The 16,465-nt window shown below is 47.2% G+C and overlaps 2 protein-coding genes across 2 annotated transcripts; both read left to right on the top strand.

The window, feature by feature from the left end:
* The first annotated feature begins 2,419 nt into the window (after positions 1 to 2,419).
* LOC114769657 (uncharacterized) lies at positions 2,420 to 13,990 on the top strand. The gene is made up of 15 exons (XM_028962851.1): positions 2,420 to 2,673; positions 4,672 to 4,782; positions 4,931 to 5,086; positions 5,156 to 5,294; positions 5,369 to 5,538; positions 5,608 to 5,742; positions 6,692 to 6,877; positions 7,008 to 7,161; positions 7,264 to 7,642; positions 7,905 to 8,047; positions 8,214 to 8,429; positions 8,526 to 8,762; positions 9,370 to 9,500; positions 9,633 to 9,923; positions 10,389 to 13,990. Exons 1-15 carry the CDS (start codon positions 2,623 to 2,625, stop codon positions 13,731 to 13,733), a joined length of 5,844 nt encoding a protein of 1,947 aa, XP_028818684.1. The 5' UTR covers positions 2,420 to 2,622; the 3' UTR covers positions 13,734 to 13,990.
* Positions 13,991 to 13,994: 4 nt separating this feature from the next.
* Positions 13,995 to 16,446, top strand: ttr (transthyretin (prealbumin, amyloidosis type I)). Its single transcript, XM_028961600.1, has 4 exons — positions 13,995 to 14,823; positions 15,534 to 15,670; positions 15,742 to 15,877; positions 15,978 to 16,446. The coding sequence occupies exons 1-4, from the start codon at positions 14,758 to 14,760 to the stop codon at positions 16,083 to 16,085; spliced, it is 447 nt and encodes a 148-aa protein (XP_028817433.1). The 5' UTR covers positions 13,995 to 14,757; the 3' UTR covers positions 16,086 to 16,446.
* Positions 16,447 to 16,465: the final 19 nt, after the last annotated feature.

Here is a 16,465-nt window from a genome sequence, read left to right as displayed (position 1 = left end):
GGTGTATGTGTTTCGATTATGATATTGTACTTTGTATTTCTATATCAGATTTTGTACTTTCGACGATGACGAATATGCAGATTTTTGCCCTTGTTTTGTCCCAGCACATAACTTGGAATTAACACACAGAACGGTGAAAATAAAAACTCGGAACGATGTTAATCCATGATTTTACGCTTTCAAACTGTTGCTGGACGCACACAGAGGGAAGCGTGGAAGCGAACCGGAGGCGTGTCAGGACACGGGCGCGGCCGCTCGAGGCAGAGCGTTCAGTCATGCGCGCTGCCCTCTACTGGGTTGTTAGTACATTTTAGTACTGGTCCTTGGCCTTTTTCACGATGCTGCAGTTGCAACTGTTGAATTAACTTTTAATTCATGATTTTGTAAATGCTTAATTATTACTGTTCATAAGTTCCTTCCATCACGTCGCAGTGCAGTTTTAAATGCTGGAATCATGCAGCACTGGAGGCTCTTGGCATCAGATCATACCGGAGAGGGACGTGTATTAATTTACGAAGGCTTTATAAAGTCGTGCTGCAGGCGACTGGCCTGGAAGGTTCTCTCCGCCGTGTCTAAACGTGTCTGAACATCAGTGGCGTTCAGCTCAACTCACAACAACAAAGTCTGAATGACGGCTGAGTTCACATCAGAACTGACAGCTCAGCAGTTCTCTCAGCCAGCAGAGGTCTGTTCCCAGCCTGGAAGCGTTCTTACACACACACACACACACACACACACACACACACACAACTACACAACACACACACACACACACACACCTACACAACACACGCACACACATACACACTCACACCTACACACACATACATGCACACACACACACACACACACACACACTCACACCTACACACACATACACGCACACACACACACACACTCACACCTACACACACATACATGTACACACACACACACACACTCACACCTACACAACACACGCAGACACACACACACTCACACCTACACACATACATGTACACACACACACACTCACACCTACACAACACACGCACACACACACACACCTACACAACATACGCACACACATACACACTCACACCTACACACACATACATGCACACACACTCACACCTACACAACACACGCACACACACCTACACAACACACACATACACACTCACACCTACACACACATACATGTACACACACACACACACACTCACACCTACACACACACACGCACACACATACACACACACACTCACACCTACACACACATACACGCACACACACACACACACACACACACCTACACAACACACACGCACACATACACACTCACACCTACACACACATACATGCACACACACACACACTCACACCTACACAACACACGCAAACACATACACACACACACTCACACCTACACACACATACACGCACACACACACCTACACAACACACACACACACACACACACACACACACACACACAACTACACAACACACACACACACACACACACCTACACAACACACGCACACACATACACACTCACACCTACACACACATACATGCACACACCACACACACACACACACACACTCACACCTACACACACATACACGCACACACACACACACACTCACACCTACACACACATACATGTACACACACACACACACACTCACACCTACACAACACACGCAGACACACACACACTCACACCTACACACACATACATGTACACACACACACACTCACACCTACACAACACACGCACACACACACACACCTACACAACATACGCACACACATACACACTCACACCTACACACACATACATGCACACACACTCACACCTACACAACACACGCACACACACCTACACAACACACACATACACACTCACACCTACACACACATACATGTACACACACACACACACACTCACACCTACACAACACACGCACACACATACACACACACACTCACACCTACACACACATACACGCACACACACACACACACACACACACCTACACAACACACACGCACACATACACACTCACACCTACACACACATACATGCACACACACACACACTCACACCTACACAACACACGCAAACACATACACACACACACTCACACCTACACACACATACACGCACACACACACCTACACAACACACACACACACATACACACTCACACCTACACACACATACACGCACACACACACACACACACACACACACACACACACACACACTCACACCTACACACACATACACGCACACACACACACACACATACACACACATACACCTACACATACACACACACTCAAACCTACACACAAACACACACATACACACGTTAGCACATAGTGAGAACCAACTGAAATATTTTTTGGGTATTTTGAATTTGCGAACACACCCATCGTGTCCAGCATGGGGAGGAGAATCTCGCACGGTGAGGGAGCGCTGCCAGATCACAGGGGGTGTATCAGGACAACCCGAACTCTGGAGATATAAAACACTCCTCTGCCGCATACGGATAGAAGAGAAAACAGCTTACAAGAGGTTCACACACACACACACAAGAAGTGAATTAGTCTCCTGCAGCCTGGACAGAGATGTCGCCTGGGATCAGCCGACTGCTGCTGGTTGTCCTCTGGTCCGTAGCGGTGAGTTCAGTGCAAATCTGAGTCTGTGTGTGTATGTGTGTGTTGAAAACTGCTGTTTATTCCACATTTGTGTGTGTGTGTGTGTGTGTGTGTGTTTGTGCACAAAACATTAATGCACAAACAACAGGGCTATAAAATCTGCCAAAGGTGTCCTCTGACACATGTAGACCTTCAGAAGTGGGTATGCAAGGTCCTACATGATGGAGGAGTGACTGTCCTGAAGACACAACTTCTATTAAAATACATTTTTATCTTGTTCGATAACTTTTTTTTGCAGAAAATGTACGTTTTCCAATCTTCACCATGACAGAAATAAGACAACCTAGATGAAGGGTACCTCCGTGGCACCTTGGTTTGCTTCCTTACCCGCCAGGCCACCAGAATTTTGTACTGCGCCACCGTACAAAATGACAGAATTTTTGAAGACATTTTAAAATGACATTTAGAGAAAAGTCAGAAATTATTCTTGTCTGAAATGTAACTGATTGGCTGTTTGCAGGAGAGGAAAAGGAGAAAAGAAAGGCATGAAATTGGATTGCAGTGAAAATATTCACACTGGTCACAATGTTCTTGGAAAACCATGCAATTCCCCGGAATTACTCATGGAATTAACTGGAATGTATGTCTTCATGTAATCTTCACTCGGATATGGAATATAGATATACATCGGGTGTGCACATTTTTTTTTTTTACTTTTGGAATTAAAGCAAAAACCATATTCTCAAGAGGTCACAAAAGAAAACCGCTCAAACAATCCCCAGTCTAGACCCCAATAAAACATTTTAAAAAAGGAAACAAATAAATAAATAAAAATCGCCCCCACAATCAACCTGTAAAAAAATAACCACCACTGCAGAGCTCCACCGAGACATGAACTGTATCACCCAGGAACTGAAGGGAAATTCTTACTCTTAACCAGACCGAGAACCGAGGGACACAATTTTTAAATGTCTTAAGGGAACCCCTAAGTGAAATTCTTATCCTTTCCAGTTTAACTAAATAAATAATATCTCGTATCCAGTGAATTTGACTGGGAGGTTTAGAGGATTTCCAGTTTCTGGTGATTAATCTTCTCGCCAGTGAGGTGGAAAAGTCCAGCACGTTCCTTTGATGGGCAGACAATGAAGGAGGTGAGGGGAAAACCCCAAATAAAGCCCCAAGCGGGATCTTTTTTTCCCCACAAATTCTGACAACATGTCAGATATCTCAGTCCAGTACTGGTGTAATGAAGGGCAAAGCCAGAAAAGATGAATAATATTGGCAGGGGACTGCTGTCCATCGGTCACACAATGGACTGACACCCTCATAGATTTGTGATAACCGCAGCTTAGTGTAATATGAACGGTGTAAGATTTTAAACTGTATGAGGTCTGAAGTCTAGCGCAAATAGATGATCCACGAACCTCCTCCCAAATCTCATCAGGAATTTCCTGTCCCAAATCTTCAGATGGGTTAGTGAATTAGCACATCAATTAAACATTGGATTATAAATATAAGAAACCGAACCTTTCAGAGATGGAATTGGTTTAAGAAGGTCATGTAAAACAGATTGGGAAACGTGGGAAAAGTATGATAAGCAAAGCTACGCACCTTGCAAACCTCACTCTTGTTTCAGTTTACATTTTTTAAGACAATACATGAACATATTTAATAAGACTCCGTAACATACAAGGCAAAAGTCATTTAGGTTCCTTCTGTGGAACAGGGTACCCTATTCTGCACACGAACCTTCCTGTCATGAGAAGTTTTTAAATATGAATGCTATCCCCAGCTGGTTTTCACCACACTGGACCATGAAGATAGAGTTTAGAAGTCAGCGCAGCATATTTGGCGATGTTTACACGGCTGTCAACTCCTCCGCATCACCATCATCCACAGAGACGTGTTAGATGGAGCTTTCACAGACACACCCGGTATTCAGGGACACACCCGAACCCGGCCTGGAACAGAACACCTGCGGGAGGTCTAGAAAACCAACGTGCAGCATTTCTCCTGCAGGGTCTCGGCTCCGAGGCGGAGGCCAAGCGCCGGGTGAAGCGTGAGTGGCTGCTGCCCCCCTCCCAGCTGGAGGAGAACGTGGACCACACAAAGAAGGAGTTCATCGCTAAAGTGAGCCAGCAGAAGCACCGCCATTAACACAAAGCTTGATTTGCTGGTCTAGACACCTGAAAAGTGGGAAGAATTCAAGTGAAAATCTGTGACTTCTGCGCATTTCAGGCGGAAATGGTCTTTTTTCCCCCATTATCTGTTGCCCCAGATTCGGTCAGACAAAGACAAGGATGCCAGCGTGCTGTACGGCCTCTCCGGCGCGGGCGCAGACCAGAATCCTTTCAACCTGTTCGTGGTGAACCCGGACGACGGCTTTGTGAGGATCACGGGAATTCTGGACCGGGAGAAGATCCCGGAGTTCAACGTGAGTCGGGGTGCGACTGTCGTTTGGACACCCCAGCAATGTCTCATACGTGCATTTCATTCCACGCAGCTGACAGGCTTCGCGAGGTTCCGCAACGGAACGATGGCAGAGACTGACATCCTGCTGAGGGTGTGGGTGACGGACCAAAACGACAACGCGCCAACGTTCAAAATGCAAACTGCATCAGTCCGAGAATGCAGCCCTGCGGGTACGTACGACCGCCTGGGCTCACCGTTGGGGGACCGGGGGGACTAACATTCCGTCCGTTCAATGACCCTCCAGGCACGTACGTGACGCAGATAACTGCCACGGACGCGGACGAAACAGGGAGCAACAACTCGAAGGTGGCTTACAGCATAGTGAGTCAGGATCCAGCAGGAGCTGGGCGTGTCTTCAACATTGACCGGAGCACCGGGAGGATCGTGGTAAAAGAACCGACGCTGGACAGAGAGGTGAGTCCGCATTCAAAATGGCCTCTGGAACCTCTGTTGTTCTTCTTATTGTTCGTTGTTAACGTACAGACACACGATTTGTACAAACTGATTGTGCACGGAGTTGATCTGGATGGGGCGGCTGAAGGCAACACGGGAACTGGAACGGTCCTGATTGACGTGCAAGACGTCAATGACAACGCACCCACTCTGGAGAAAGAATCGGTGAGGCAGAATGTGAAGAACCATTAATGCTGATTAGCTGCTTTTAGCATCATGCCCTCTGAATATGAGCAGGATGCGTGAATGAATACCCTGAATATCTAGCTGCATATTACATTTGTGATGAACAAGAGGTATTAGGAGCAAAGAAAACATTGTGGGTAGTCATCACTTTCTCTTTAAAGGTCCCCTATTATGAAAATGTGACTTTGTGAGATGATTTCAAAGTCAAAGTGAAGTGATTGTCACATGTGATACAGTGTCATGGTCAAAATCAGCAGCTCAGGCGGTCGGATCTGGAATTTGTCCCCTTATGACATCATAAGGGGAAAGTTTACCTCCTGTTTGTCATGCTTTTTCCGCCCAGAGAATTTACCGCCCCTCCCCTAAATAAACATGAGAACAAATGTGACAAAAAATAAAAGTGAAGTGACAGTGCGACACACTGTGGTACAGCACACGGTGACATGGTGAAACTTCTGTATTTAACCGTCGCCCTTGACACCATGACACCATGACAGAGGCCCGGGGAGCAGCGTGTGGGGACAGGACCTTCATCAAGGGGACCTCAGTGGCACCTTGGCGGTTCGGGACGCCAACACGACTTCCCGTCTGTGCCAAACATTGTGGTTGGTGGATAGTGTTGATAATCTCTGTGAAAGCCCGCTGAACTTCTATAGGCCACTCTCCTCCTCGACCCGCCTCTCTCCTCCTCATTAGCATTTAAAGCTACAGTCCTGGGAAATATCAGTGTGGGACTGTAGTTCTGCACCACGGCTGAATTTCAAAGAGACTTTAAATACAGAATTAGGGGACACTAAGACTAAAAAATATTCATAATAGGGGACCTTTAAGATCCGGAAAACTATCAAGCAATATTTTCCGATTACTGTAAATCCAGAAGATATACCCGACATTATCTCTGAAATATGAATATGAATTTTTCTCACAGTACTCCGGGAACGTGGACGAAGGAGCAGTGAATGTGGTGGTGATGCGGCTCAAAGCTTTCGATAAGGATTTAGTGAAAACTGATAACTGGCGGGCGGTTTTTAATATTGCCTCAGGCAATGAGGAGGAGATCTTTACTATTGAAACGGACCCTGTGACCAACGAGGGAATCCTGAAGGTGGTGAAGGTTAGAACATACACCATTTTCACTCCAAAACTATGTGAATGAAATCAGATAAGCATGAAGGGACACAATTTTAAAACTGTCATAATTTATTTTTTGTCACCCCTGTAATTGTCTTCATCACATTCAAAAGCCTGTGGACTATGAGGCTATTGAAGAAATGGACCTTAAGTTGATGATTGAGAATGTTGCTCCTTTGGTTAATGGAACTGCCATTGCGCTGGGGCTCGAGGTCGATCTGGCAGGACCAGGAATTACTGCTGGTGGAGGCGCTGGAGCTGGTGGAGGTGGAGGAGGAGGTGGTGGTGGCGGAGGAGGAGGAGGTGGTGGAGAAGGAGGAGGAGGTGGTGGCGGAGAAGGAGGAGGAGGTGGTGGTGGTGGAGGAGGAGGTAGTGGTGGAGGAGGAGGTGGCATTGGTGGAGGACATGGACCTGTTCAATCTGGCCCAGGCACCAAGCCAGATATCAAGCCAGGCACCAAGCCAGGTACCAAGCCAGATACCAAGCCAGATACCAAGCCAGGTTCCAAGCCAGGTTCCAAGCCAGACACCAAGCCAGATACCAAGCCAGGTTCCAAGCCAGCCACAACACCCGGTAAAAATTACCCGATTAAAATCAAAGTGAACAACATGCCGGATGGACCAGGCTTCAAACCCAAAATAAAGGAAGTGCCGGTGTCAGAAGACCCTGCGAAAGTTAAAGTTCCACAAGTGGTCACCACATACCCAGCTGTGGATGGGGATACTGGAAAGTTGGCAGAAAATGTCAGGTTAGTACCATTCCGATGCAAAATTAACGGAATCTTTGCAGCGCTGGGCAGTGGTTGGTTAAGGAAGCGTCACCGTAATCAGAAGGTTGCCGGTTCGAGTCCCGATTTTCCAAGGTGCCACTGTGCAAAGCACCGTCCCCACACACTGCTCCCAAATGGCTGCCCACTGCTCACCAAGGGTGACGGGTTAAACGAGAGGTCACATGTCATTGTGTGGTGTTTCACACCGACAATCCCTTCACTTTCCTCTTCACATTGTCAGGTATGCTAAAGGTTCCGATCCTGACAACTGGTTTACCATTAATGAAGACACAGCCGAGGTCATGCTCAACAAGGTACCTGATCGAGAGTCACCCTACGTGGTCAACGGGACTTACGTTGCCAAGATCCTCTGCATGACGAAAGGCAAGCTAAAAACACATAGTATAAAGAGTTGTGAAGGTTCGCAACTTATTTGTCAGTATAAATAATAAAGAAGCAACGCAGCTAATGACCAAGCACGGAAAAATCCGATATCTTTATTGAAATGTTGTCTAAGGTCAAGTTACCAGTGTCATTTACTTGTTCTTAGATGCCCCATCAAAAACAGTGACGGGAACGATAGCCATAAAGGTCGAGGACATCAATGACCATTGTCCCAAACTAACTAGCACACACCAGAGTGTTTGTACTGACAATAAAGGCATGAACATCTCCGCCGTCGATGAGGACCCCGACTCAGGCCCACTGTCCTTTAAGATAATCCCAGAGGAAACTAGAGGAAAGTGGACTGTAGAACATGTCAGTGGTAAGCCAGCTCAGAAACATGTTGCTGCATGTTGTTCATGTTGCATCACATGAACACTACGCATGGACACACTGTCCTTTCCTGTCCTCCCGACAGAGACAACAGCTGCATTCAGTGCTCTGGAGCCACTGTGGCCAGGGACGTACCAGCTCATGGTGGAGGTATCTGACTCGCAGGGTGTAAGATGCCCGGACCATCAGAAGGTGGAGCTGGAGGTTTGCACGTGCACTGCTGGGGAAGGCTGCAACCTCCGGGCAATGCAACAAGGAGCCTCGGCCACAGTCGGAGCTCCTGCTCTCGGTCTGCTGCTGCTCGGACTTGGGCTCATGCTGCGTGAGTTGCAGCAGTATGCAAGCAGTTAACAGGATCTGAACCTGATTTTGTTGACCACTGCCACCTCATATATAAGAATAATATTATAAATATTCATTAACATAAATGACCAAAAGCCAGGTTGCAATATGCAACATACTTAATATACTATAATCATACTAAGATAAGATAAGATAAAATGATCCTTTATTTGTCCCACAACTATATGTCAGAACTATATTAGTGTGAACAAACACTCACAAAAGCTAAAGCACTGAAACTACAAGAAAGGGTTAAGATGAAGTCTTAGATTGTAATTGGGGTTTGAACCTGTGATTTGGTCTTCTGGTTCCAATGCGGTTACTTCTGCTTCTAAATCTACCACAGTGTTGGGACTTCTTCGGTATTTAGGGTGGTAGTAGCCTAGTGGGTAACACACTCGCCTATGAACTAGAAGACCCGGGTTCGAATCCCACTTACTACCATTGTGTCCCTGAGCAAGACACTTAACCTTAAATTGCTCCAGGGAGACTGTCCCTGTAACTACTGATTGTAAGTCGCTCTGGATAAGGGTGTCTAATAAATGCTGTAAATGTATTTACTGGCAATTTTTTTTGTGTGTGCACAGTTGTTCCTCTCCTCCTGCTCTTCTGCCAGTGTGGCGCTGCTGTTGGGATATCAGAGCGCTTTGCTGACCTGCCTTTTGACGTTAAAGAGTATCTGATCCCATACCACACTGAAGGTATAGGGGATGACAAGGTAAAACATATACACAACAACACCTTGTCACATTGTCAGGTCTCAGTCCCTTTCACTTAACATTAGTTGCAGAGCACTCAGCAAATCTGTGGAATTCCCTTACATGCAGCATGTGTTGTGCTTGCATTTTAGGAAGTGCCTCTCCTCTGCGCCCCCATTGGCTACAGCCCCACTGCAAAGGTTTCCACAATGGCGCTAGCTGGCCTTGCATCTGGAAGCTTTAATAGCAAGACAGCTAACAAAGTTCATCAAGAGATGATAAGTGCTTGGATGGTGGATGCTGAGTATGGGTTTGGCCACCATCAGAACCCACCATCCACACGACCCAGATGGACCCAATACCAATCATACACATCAAACGAGGTGGACCTGTACGACGAAATGGCTCTACCTGATGCATTTCTGCATGGCTACTACTCTAAGGTGAGCTCACAGGAAGCTCAGACTCAACATTTACTTGCCAATTTTAATCTCTTATTACATCACACTGTGCTGCGGTGTTATGGTCATTATGGTCATCATATCATTTCATACCACTTCCACTTCCATTATTGTCATAGCATATCATATACCACACACACTCATTGCTGCGATTTGTCTGCCTGGTTTGTCTGGTTTGTCTCAACCTGCTCTATTTTATGGGTCAGCGCACAATGTCCACAATGTCCACAATGTCCTTTGTCATGTTTTTGTGTTGTGTGTTATTTGTCTTTTTGCGCACTGTGAATCTCCAAATCTTCACAATCTCGTCTCTCTGTGTCCGTGTATATAGTGAGATGACAATAACGTAGACTTTGACAATCGGTCTTAGATGGTGCAAAAAACAATGTCAGGATTCTGTATGTATGATTACAATTTTAAAAAGCATTTCTTATGTATTCTCTGCAGAAAGTCATGTCTGAAGATCTACAGTGCAGCTTGAATGACAACCTGCTGGTTTATGATTATGAAGGGGACAGCTCGACCACCGGCTCTGTAGGCTGCTGTAGCCTGCTGGAATCAGACAGCGATTTACATTTCCTCGACGACTTGGGACCAAAGTTCACCACTCTGGCACAAATCTGCCGCCCACCAAAGGAAATCCCTCAGGACACAGTCGCATCTGGACAAAGCAGCAGCAGGCCAGTGAGCTTAGATGCTGGCAGTTCAGTAGAAGTGACCAAGGTACAGAGCACCAGCTCTGGCATCACCAAGGCTAATAACAGCTCCTTCACCCTACCCAGCATGCACCTACAAGAAAATGTGAATTTCAGAGCACCCAGTCAGACAGTCTTGCTCCAACAGCAACCCCTCTACTACATCGTGAAGCCACAGGTCACCAGCACCGTCTTGGTGGCAGAAGGGCCACCTCTGAAACGGGGGACGTACATGCTAAACCAGATCCCGGTGTTACAGGATGCTGCGGCCAGACCCACGCTGCTCCTCCACAGTAACCCCACTTGGATGAATTACCACATCCCAGGCTCTCAGCAAATCCAGACACACATCTCTCCTGCAGTCCCTGTTCAAGGTAAAGCAGCAGATGGTGTGGTGGAAGCGGACAGGCAAGGCAGGAGGGAGATGGATGTCGGGGGCGGAGCGACGCCTCCCGGCTACGTGGGTGCGATTGGCATTGAACACAGGGGGATGAGTGACACCACTGATGTTTCTGGCCTGCAGGAACCACTCCATAGTGTAGGTGTGAGGGACAGGAAACATCAGACCATGATCTCAGCCAAAAGGGAGGATTTGGCAATTGAGCCACCAGCCTCGATCCACCTCAGACACACAGAAGAAAATCAGTTGGTTGCTGTACCAGCCAAGAGTGGAAATGATACTTCAATGGAGGAGGAGAATCTCTCTTTTCTGGAACTGGGGAGTCCTCAGGAACCTGGTAGAGAGAAGATAACATCAAAAATTGAAATCAGCTCTGCTTTGGCTCAAGTGCCTTCAACAGAGCCTTCAAGGTTTGTAACAGAAGCGCTTGGTGCCTTGCCAGTCATGGACCCTGAGGGGGAAGTGGATGAGAAAGAAGATGCTAGGCACTGCGTGTCCTCTGAATTGTGTGAAGACTATGCAACCACTCAGTCACTTACAAGCAGTACTGAATCAGAGCAGAATAGAGCAAAATTAGCAGGGGAACCACATGAGGAAGATGAGGAAGAAAATGTGGACGAGCCGGCAGACCAGCTGGAATGCTCTTCAATGCAGAGCCAGATAAGGGAGAGTGACACTGAAATTGAAGAAACTGACATTTCTCAGCAAAACACATTGGTTTCAACCCAACAATCCCAACAAACTTGGTTGCAAACCAAAACTCTTTCTGAAGAGGAGTGGGAAGAGGAAGAGACATTGCAGCCCAGATCTTCAAACGAAGCAGCAATGAATCCATCAAGAGACAACTCTAATTCGGAAAGCTTTCATGTTCAGCACCCCACACCTCAATTGGAGAGAGAAGAAACACAGAGTGAGTGTGAAATGGGTGAGGAGCCGAATGAAAGTGAAGAAGAGGAGAAAGCAATGGCTCAATATCTGAGTTCACAGATGGAAGGAGGAGGACTGACCAGTGAGTTGGAGAGCACAGAACAGTTCTATCAGGGCTTTGGGGGGAAAGGGAGAATCATGCAAGCTACTCTTGAAAGCACAAATATGTCAGGAGATGAAGACCACAATGGTATAGAAGAGGAGGAGGCTGCACAGTTTGCATCATCTGATGAAGATGCCAATCCAACTATGGCTGAGTCAGCAGGATGGAAGCCACCAGGAAAAAGACTAGTAGAAGATGAAGGGTCTGATTTGGAAAGCCACGTTCATCACCGCACTCCTCAGTCAGGGAGAAAAGAAGTAGAGAGTGAGTCTGAATTGGGAACGGAGCAGAATGAAAGTGATGAAGAGGATGAAGAAGATGAAGTAGACTCAGCGGACCCATCCAAGAGCGATGATGCTGAGACCAATTTTGTTAAAGCAGGTCTGAGAAGAGGAGGTGTGGTGAGAAGAGAGTGGAGTGGAGTGGTAGGGACAGACCTGCAAGCCACCCACCAGAGTGCAGTAATCTCAGGTGATAGGATCCACAGTGGTACTGACGTAGAAGATCCAGAATATATTAGTTCAGTGGCTGAAGGGATGAACATACCTTTACAGGAGGGGTGGGGAAAAGAGCAGGTGGAGTTGTTTGCATTTTCAGATGAAGATGCCAGTCCTTCTGTGTCTGAATCAGCAGCCATGAAGCCACCAGGAAACAGAACAGAAGAAGAAGAATCTGATTCGGAAAGCCTTCATGCTCAGCACCCCACACCTCAGTCGGAGAGAGAAGAAACACAGAGTGGGTGTGAAATGGGTGAGGAGCCGAATGAAAGTGAAGAAGAGGAGAAAGCAACGGCTCAATATCTGAGTTCACCGATGGAAGGAGGAGGACTGACCAGCGAGTTGGAGAGCACAAAACGGGTCTATCAGGGCTTTGGGGGGAAAGGGAGAATCATGCAAGCTACCTCTGAAAGCACTGATATGTCAGAAGATGAAGACCACAGTGGTATAGAAGAGGAGGGGGCTGCACAGTTTGCATCATCTGATGAAGATGCCAATCCAACTATGGCTGAGTCAGCAGCAATGAATTCATTAGGAAAAAGACTAGTAGAAGAATCTCATTCAGAAAGCCTTCATCATCGCACACCTCAGTCAGACGAAGAAGCAGACAGTGAGCATGAATATGGAATGGAGCAGGAGGACAGTGAGGAATGGGAGAAGATAGAGGCAGAAGAGCCACCAAAAAGATATGAACCTGAGGCTGATACTGTCAGAACAAAGCTAGAGATAGTCGGTGAAGCCAGTGAGTTGGTGAGCACATGTTGGACCCATCAGAGTCTTGGAGAACCTCAGGTCCTGCAAGCCAGCCTCCAGAGCACTGATGTGGACGCAGTGGGAAATGCGGGGTGTGAGAGTGCTGAGGAATCATGGACCCGGACAGCAGATGTAGATTTCGGGACGATAAAGATGGAACAGGCACTCCCAGGTGAGGCTGAGGACAAGGATGTAGAGGATGGCACCTACTCGTCTGGGATGGAGTATCAAACACCGGGTGAAGGCTCCACTGGCCGTGCATTTCTCATGCAGACCAAGCAACCAGATGACATGGAGGCATCATTGTCATTTGAGAACCAGCAAGAAGCTATAGCCAGCAGTAAGGGTGGGAAACATCAAAAATCCTCCATCAAGAAGGGACCCAAGAGCCCAAAAGGGACATGCAAACAGCAGTGAGGTGGCAGGAACCTGGCATGTGACCCGCAACTCGCTTTCATTCATTAGACGTAGTCTTCTTTCAGTAGAAACCATGGGGTGGTGATTATCACAGGAGGACCTGCTGGGACTGCACTTCCAGAAAATACTGATCAAAGTGAAGTGATTGTCACATGTGATACACAGCAGCACAGCACACGGTGCACACAGTGAAATTTGTCCTCTGCATTTAACCCATCACCCTGAGTGAACAGTGGGCAGCCATGACAGGCGCCCGGGGAGCAGTGTGTGGGGACGGTGCTTTGCTCAGTGGCACCTCAGTGGCACCTTGGCGGATCGGGATTCGAACCGGCAATCTTCTGTTTACGGGGCCACTTCCTTAACCGCTAGGCCACCACTGCCCCAAGCTACAGACCTACCACACTGAATCTCATCTTTAAAAAACATGCACATTGTCCAGAAATGGTCAGGAAGAAAGACGTTATGTTGTTGGACCAGTACAAATTCATTTGATTTAAATCAACATTTTGGAATGTGTTGCATGAATTGAAATAAAAACCAGTTTGGCTTGAGTACAGACGTTCTCATTGAACCATCTTGTCTCCTGGTTACTGAAACTCAGTTGGCCTTCTCGGGCCTCCTCACAAACACGGCGTGCATCGCAGCAGTTCATGGGTAAAGCTTGTTTGATGAACACACAGGAAGGGGCTGTTCCCGGCGCGACCTTTCGGGAGGTGAATCCAGGTAAACGTTCCTCCACGTGTACCTGGGCCCCGCGGCGGATTGGACCGCGGTACGGAATTTCACATGTCCGGGAGCGGATCAGCTCAGGACGGCGACTATCCAACTGCTGCTCCTCATTATATTTTGGAGGAAAAAATAAAAAGAGCACTGCGTGAGGTCACTGACTGCGTATTTATTTGCCAAGTCAACAGTCAGTGCGGGTCGGTGTGTGTGTGTGTGTGTGTGTGTGTGTGATGATCCCGTTGGCCCGGCCTCTAGTATATAAAGCGTCCGCGGCCAGCACAACTGCACATCATCAGACATGAATCAGACCTCCATCTGTGTGCTCCTGGCCTCGTCTCTGCTGCTCTGTGGCGCCGCCCCAGTGGTGAGTAAAAGTAGAGGCATCAGAATCAGAATCGTGTTTATTGGCCAAGAATTTGATTCCGGTTGATGGTGTCAGTACAGTATAAAAAGAATTCAACAACAATGTGTAAGGACGTGTATAAGTGTTATTTGTACAAATTGTGTAATATGTTTATAATGTTTAAAAATATATATAGTGAATATAAATTTATGTATGAATGTACATAGGTCTATAAGTGTGTATAAATAAACAATGAACAGTACAATATAGTAGACGATCTAAGTCTTATATGCAGATAATACAGATATTACAGGATGTATACCAAGAGTGTACATGAGAGTGTACATGAAGTGCAGTGCAGTGCTGAAGGTGATTGTGGAGGTATCAGTTTTAATCGTATGCGAACAGAGACACCAGCAGTCAGAAATATGCATGATGTTATAATACCAGAAAATCCGCTCCAAAATCCCTATAAAATAAGGAATTACGTGGTGAGAAAAGGACCGTATGCTTGAAACCAGCATGGCGAAGTTTACGTGGTACTACGAGCGTTAATGAACCATTTTTAATGAATGAAACATGTTTCTGACCATGTACTTACATTCCCTGTTCGCCCCAGAATAAAAAGTTTATATTCCAGGATTCTGTGAATGGGCATTTATCTGTTTATTTAGTTTCCTGTCACCTGACCCTGGTCATGACGTTAATCTGACCTCTGACCCTCACCATAGGACCACGGTGGGTCAGATGCCAAATGCCCGCTGATGGTGAAGATTCTGGACGCGGTGAAGGGGGCGCCTGCAGGGAGCGTGGCTCTCACAGTGTCGCGGCGGGGGGCCAACGGGGACTGGGCGCAGGTCGCCAGCGGGTACGAATTCTGCCTCGAATGTGATTGGTTGAGCGTCGCGGGGATTCAGAGCTCCTCCCTTCCTCTCTCAGGAAGACGGACGCGAGCGGGGAGGTTCACGACCTCATCGCGGAACAGGACTTCGCCGCCGGGGTGTATCGGGTGGAGTTCGACACCAAGGCGTACTGGAAGGCGGAAGGCCGCACTCCGTTCCACGAGGTGGCCGATGTACGTGTCCAGCGTGGGCCGGGTGTGAATGCTGATGCTGTGGATACAGTTTGGGGTGAAGAACGTGCTTGTTCCTCTATATATGTGTGTGTGTGTTTAGGTGGTGTTTGATGCACACGCAGGAGGACATCGGCACTACACTCTGGCCCTGCTGCTGAGCCCCTTCTCCTACACGGCCACCGCGGTGGTGGCCGACGCCCACAAATAACTGCCACCAAGCACACACAGACGAACACGCGGGGTCTCTGCTGCTGTTCTGGACCTTCCTGAGACCACTAGGAGATACCAAGTTGAGTACAGGTGTAAAAGGAGGGCTGGCGTCGTAACTTTACCAATTAACAACCCCAAAAATAAACTTTTCTTGAAATAAGAATCAAATTTTTCAGCTTAACCCTCATGGAGGGGTGGCCACCCTAAACCGTGCCCCCATACAGCCAACTTTGAAGCCGACGTAACATTTAGTCGTTGCACTAAAAGGCTTCAGATCTGATTTTAAGACTAAGGAAATCATACACACACACACACACACACCTACCTCACAAAGACGCACAAATATACATGGAGACAACACAGACCAAAAGAAGACTC

Source organism: Denticeps clupeoides, chromosome 19 (assembly GCF_900700375.1).
Source record: "Denticeps clupeoides chromosome 19, fDenClu1.1, whole genome shotgun sequence".
Taxonomy (NCBI): Eukaryota; Metazoa; Chordata; class Actinopteri; order Clupeiformes; family Denticipitidae; genus Denticeps; species Denticeps clupeoides.
Note: the sequence above shows the minus strand (reverse complement) of the source record. Positions and strands in the feature narration are given on the sequence as shown.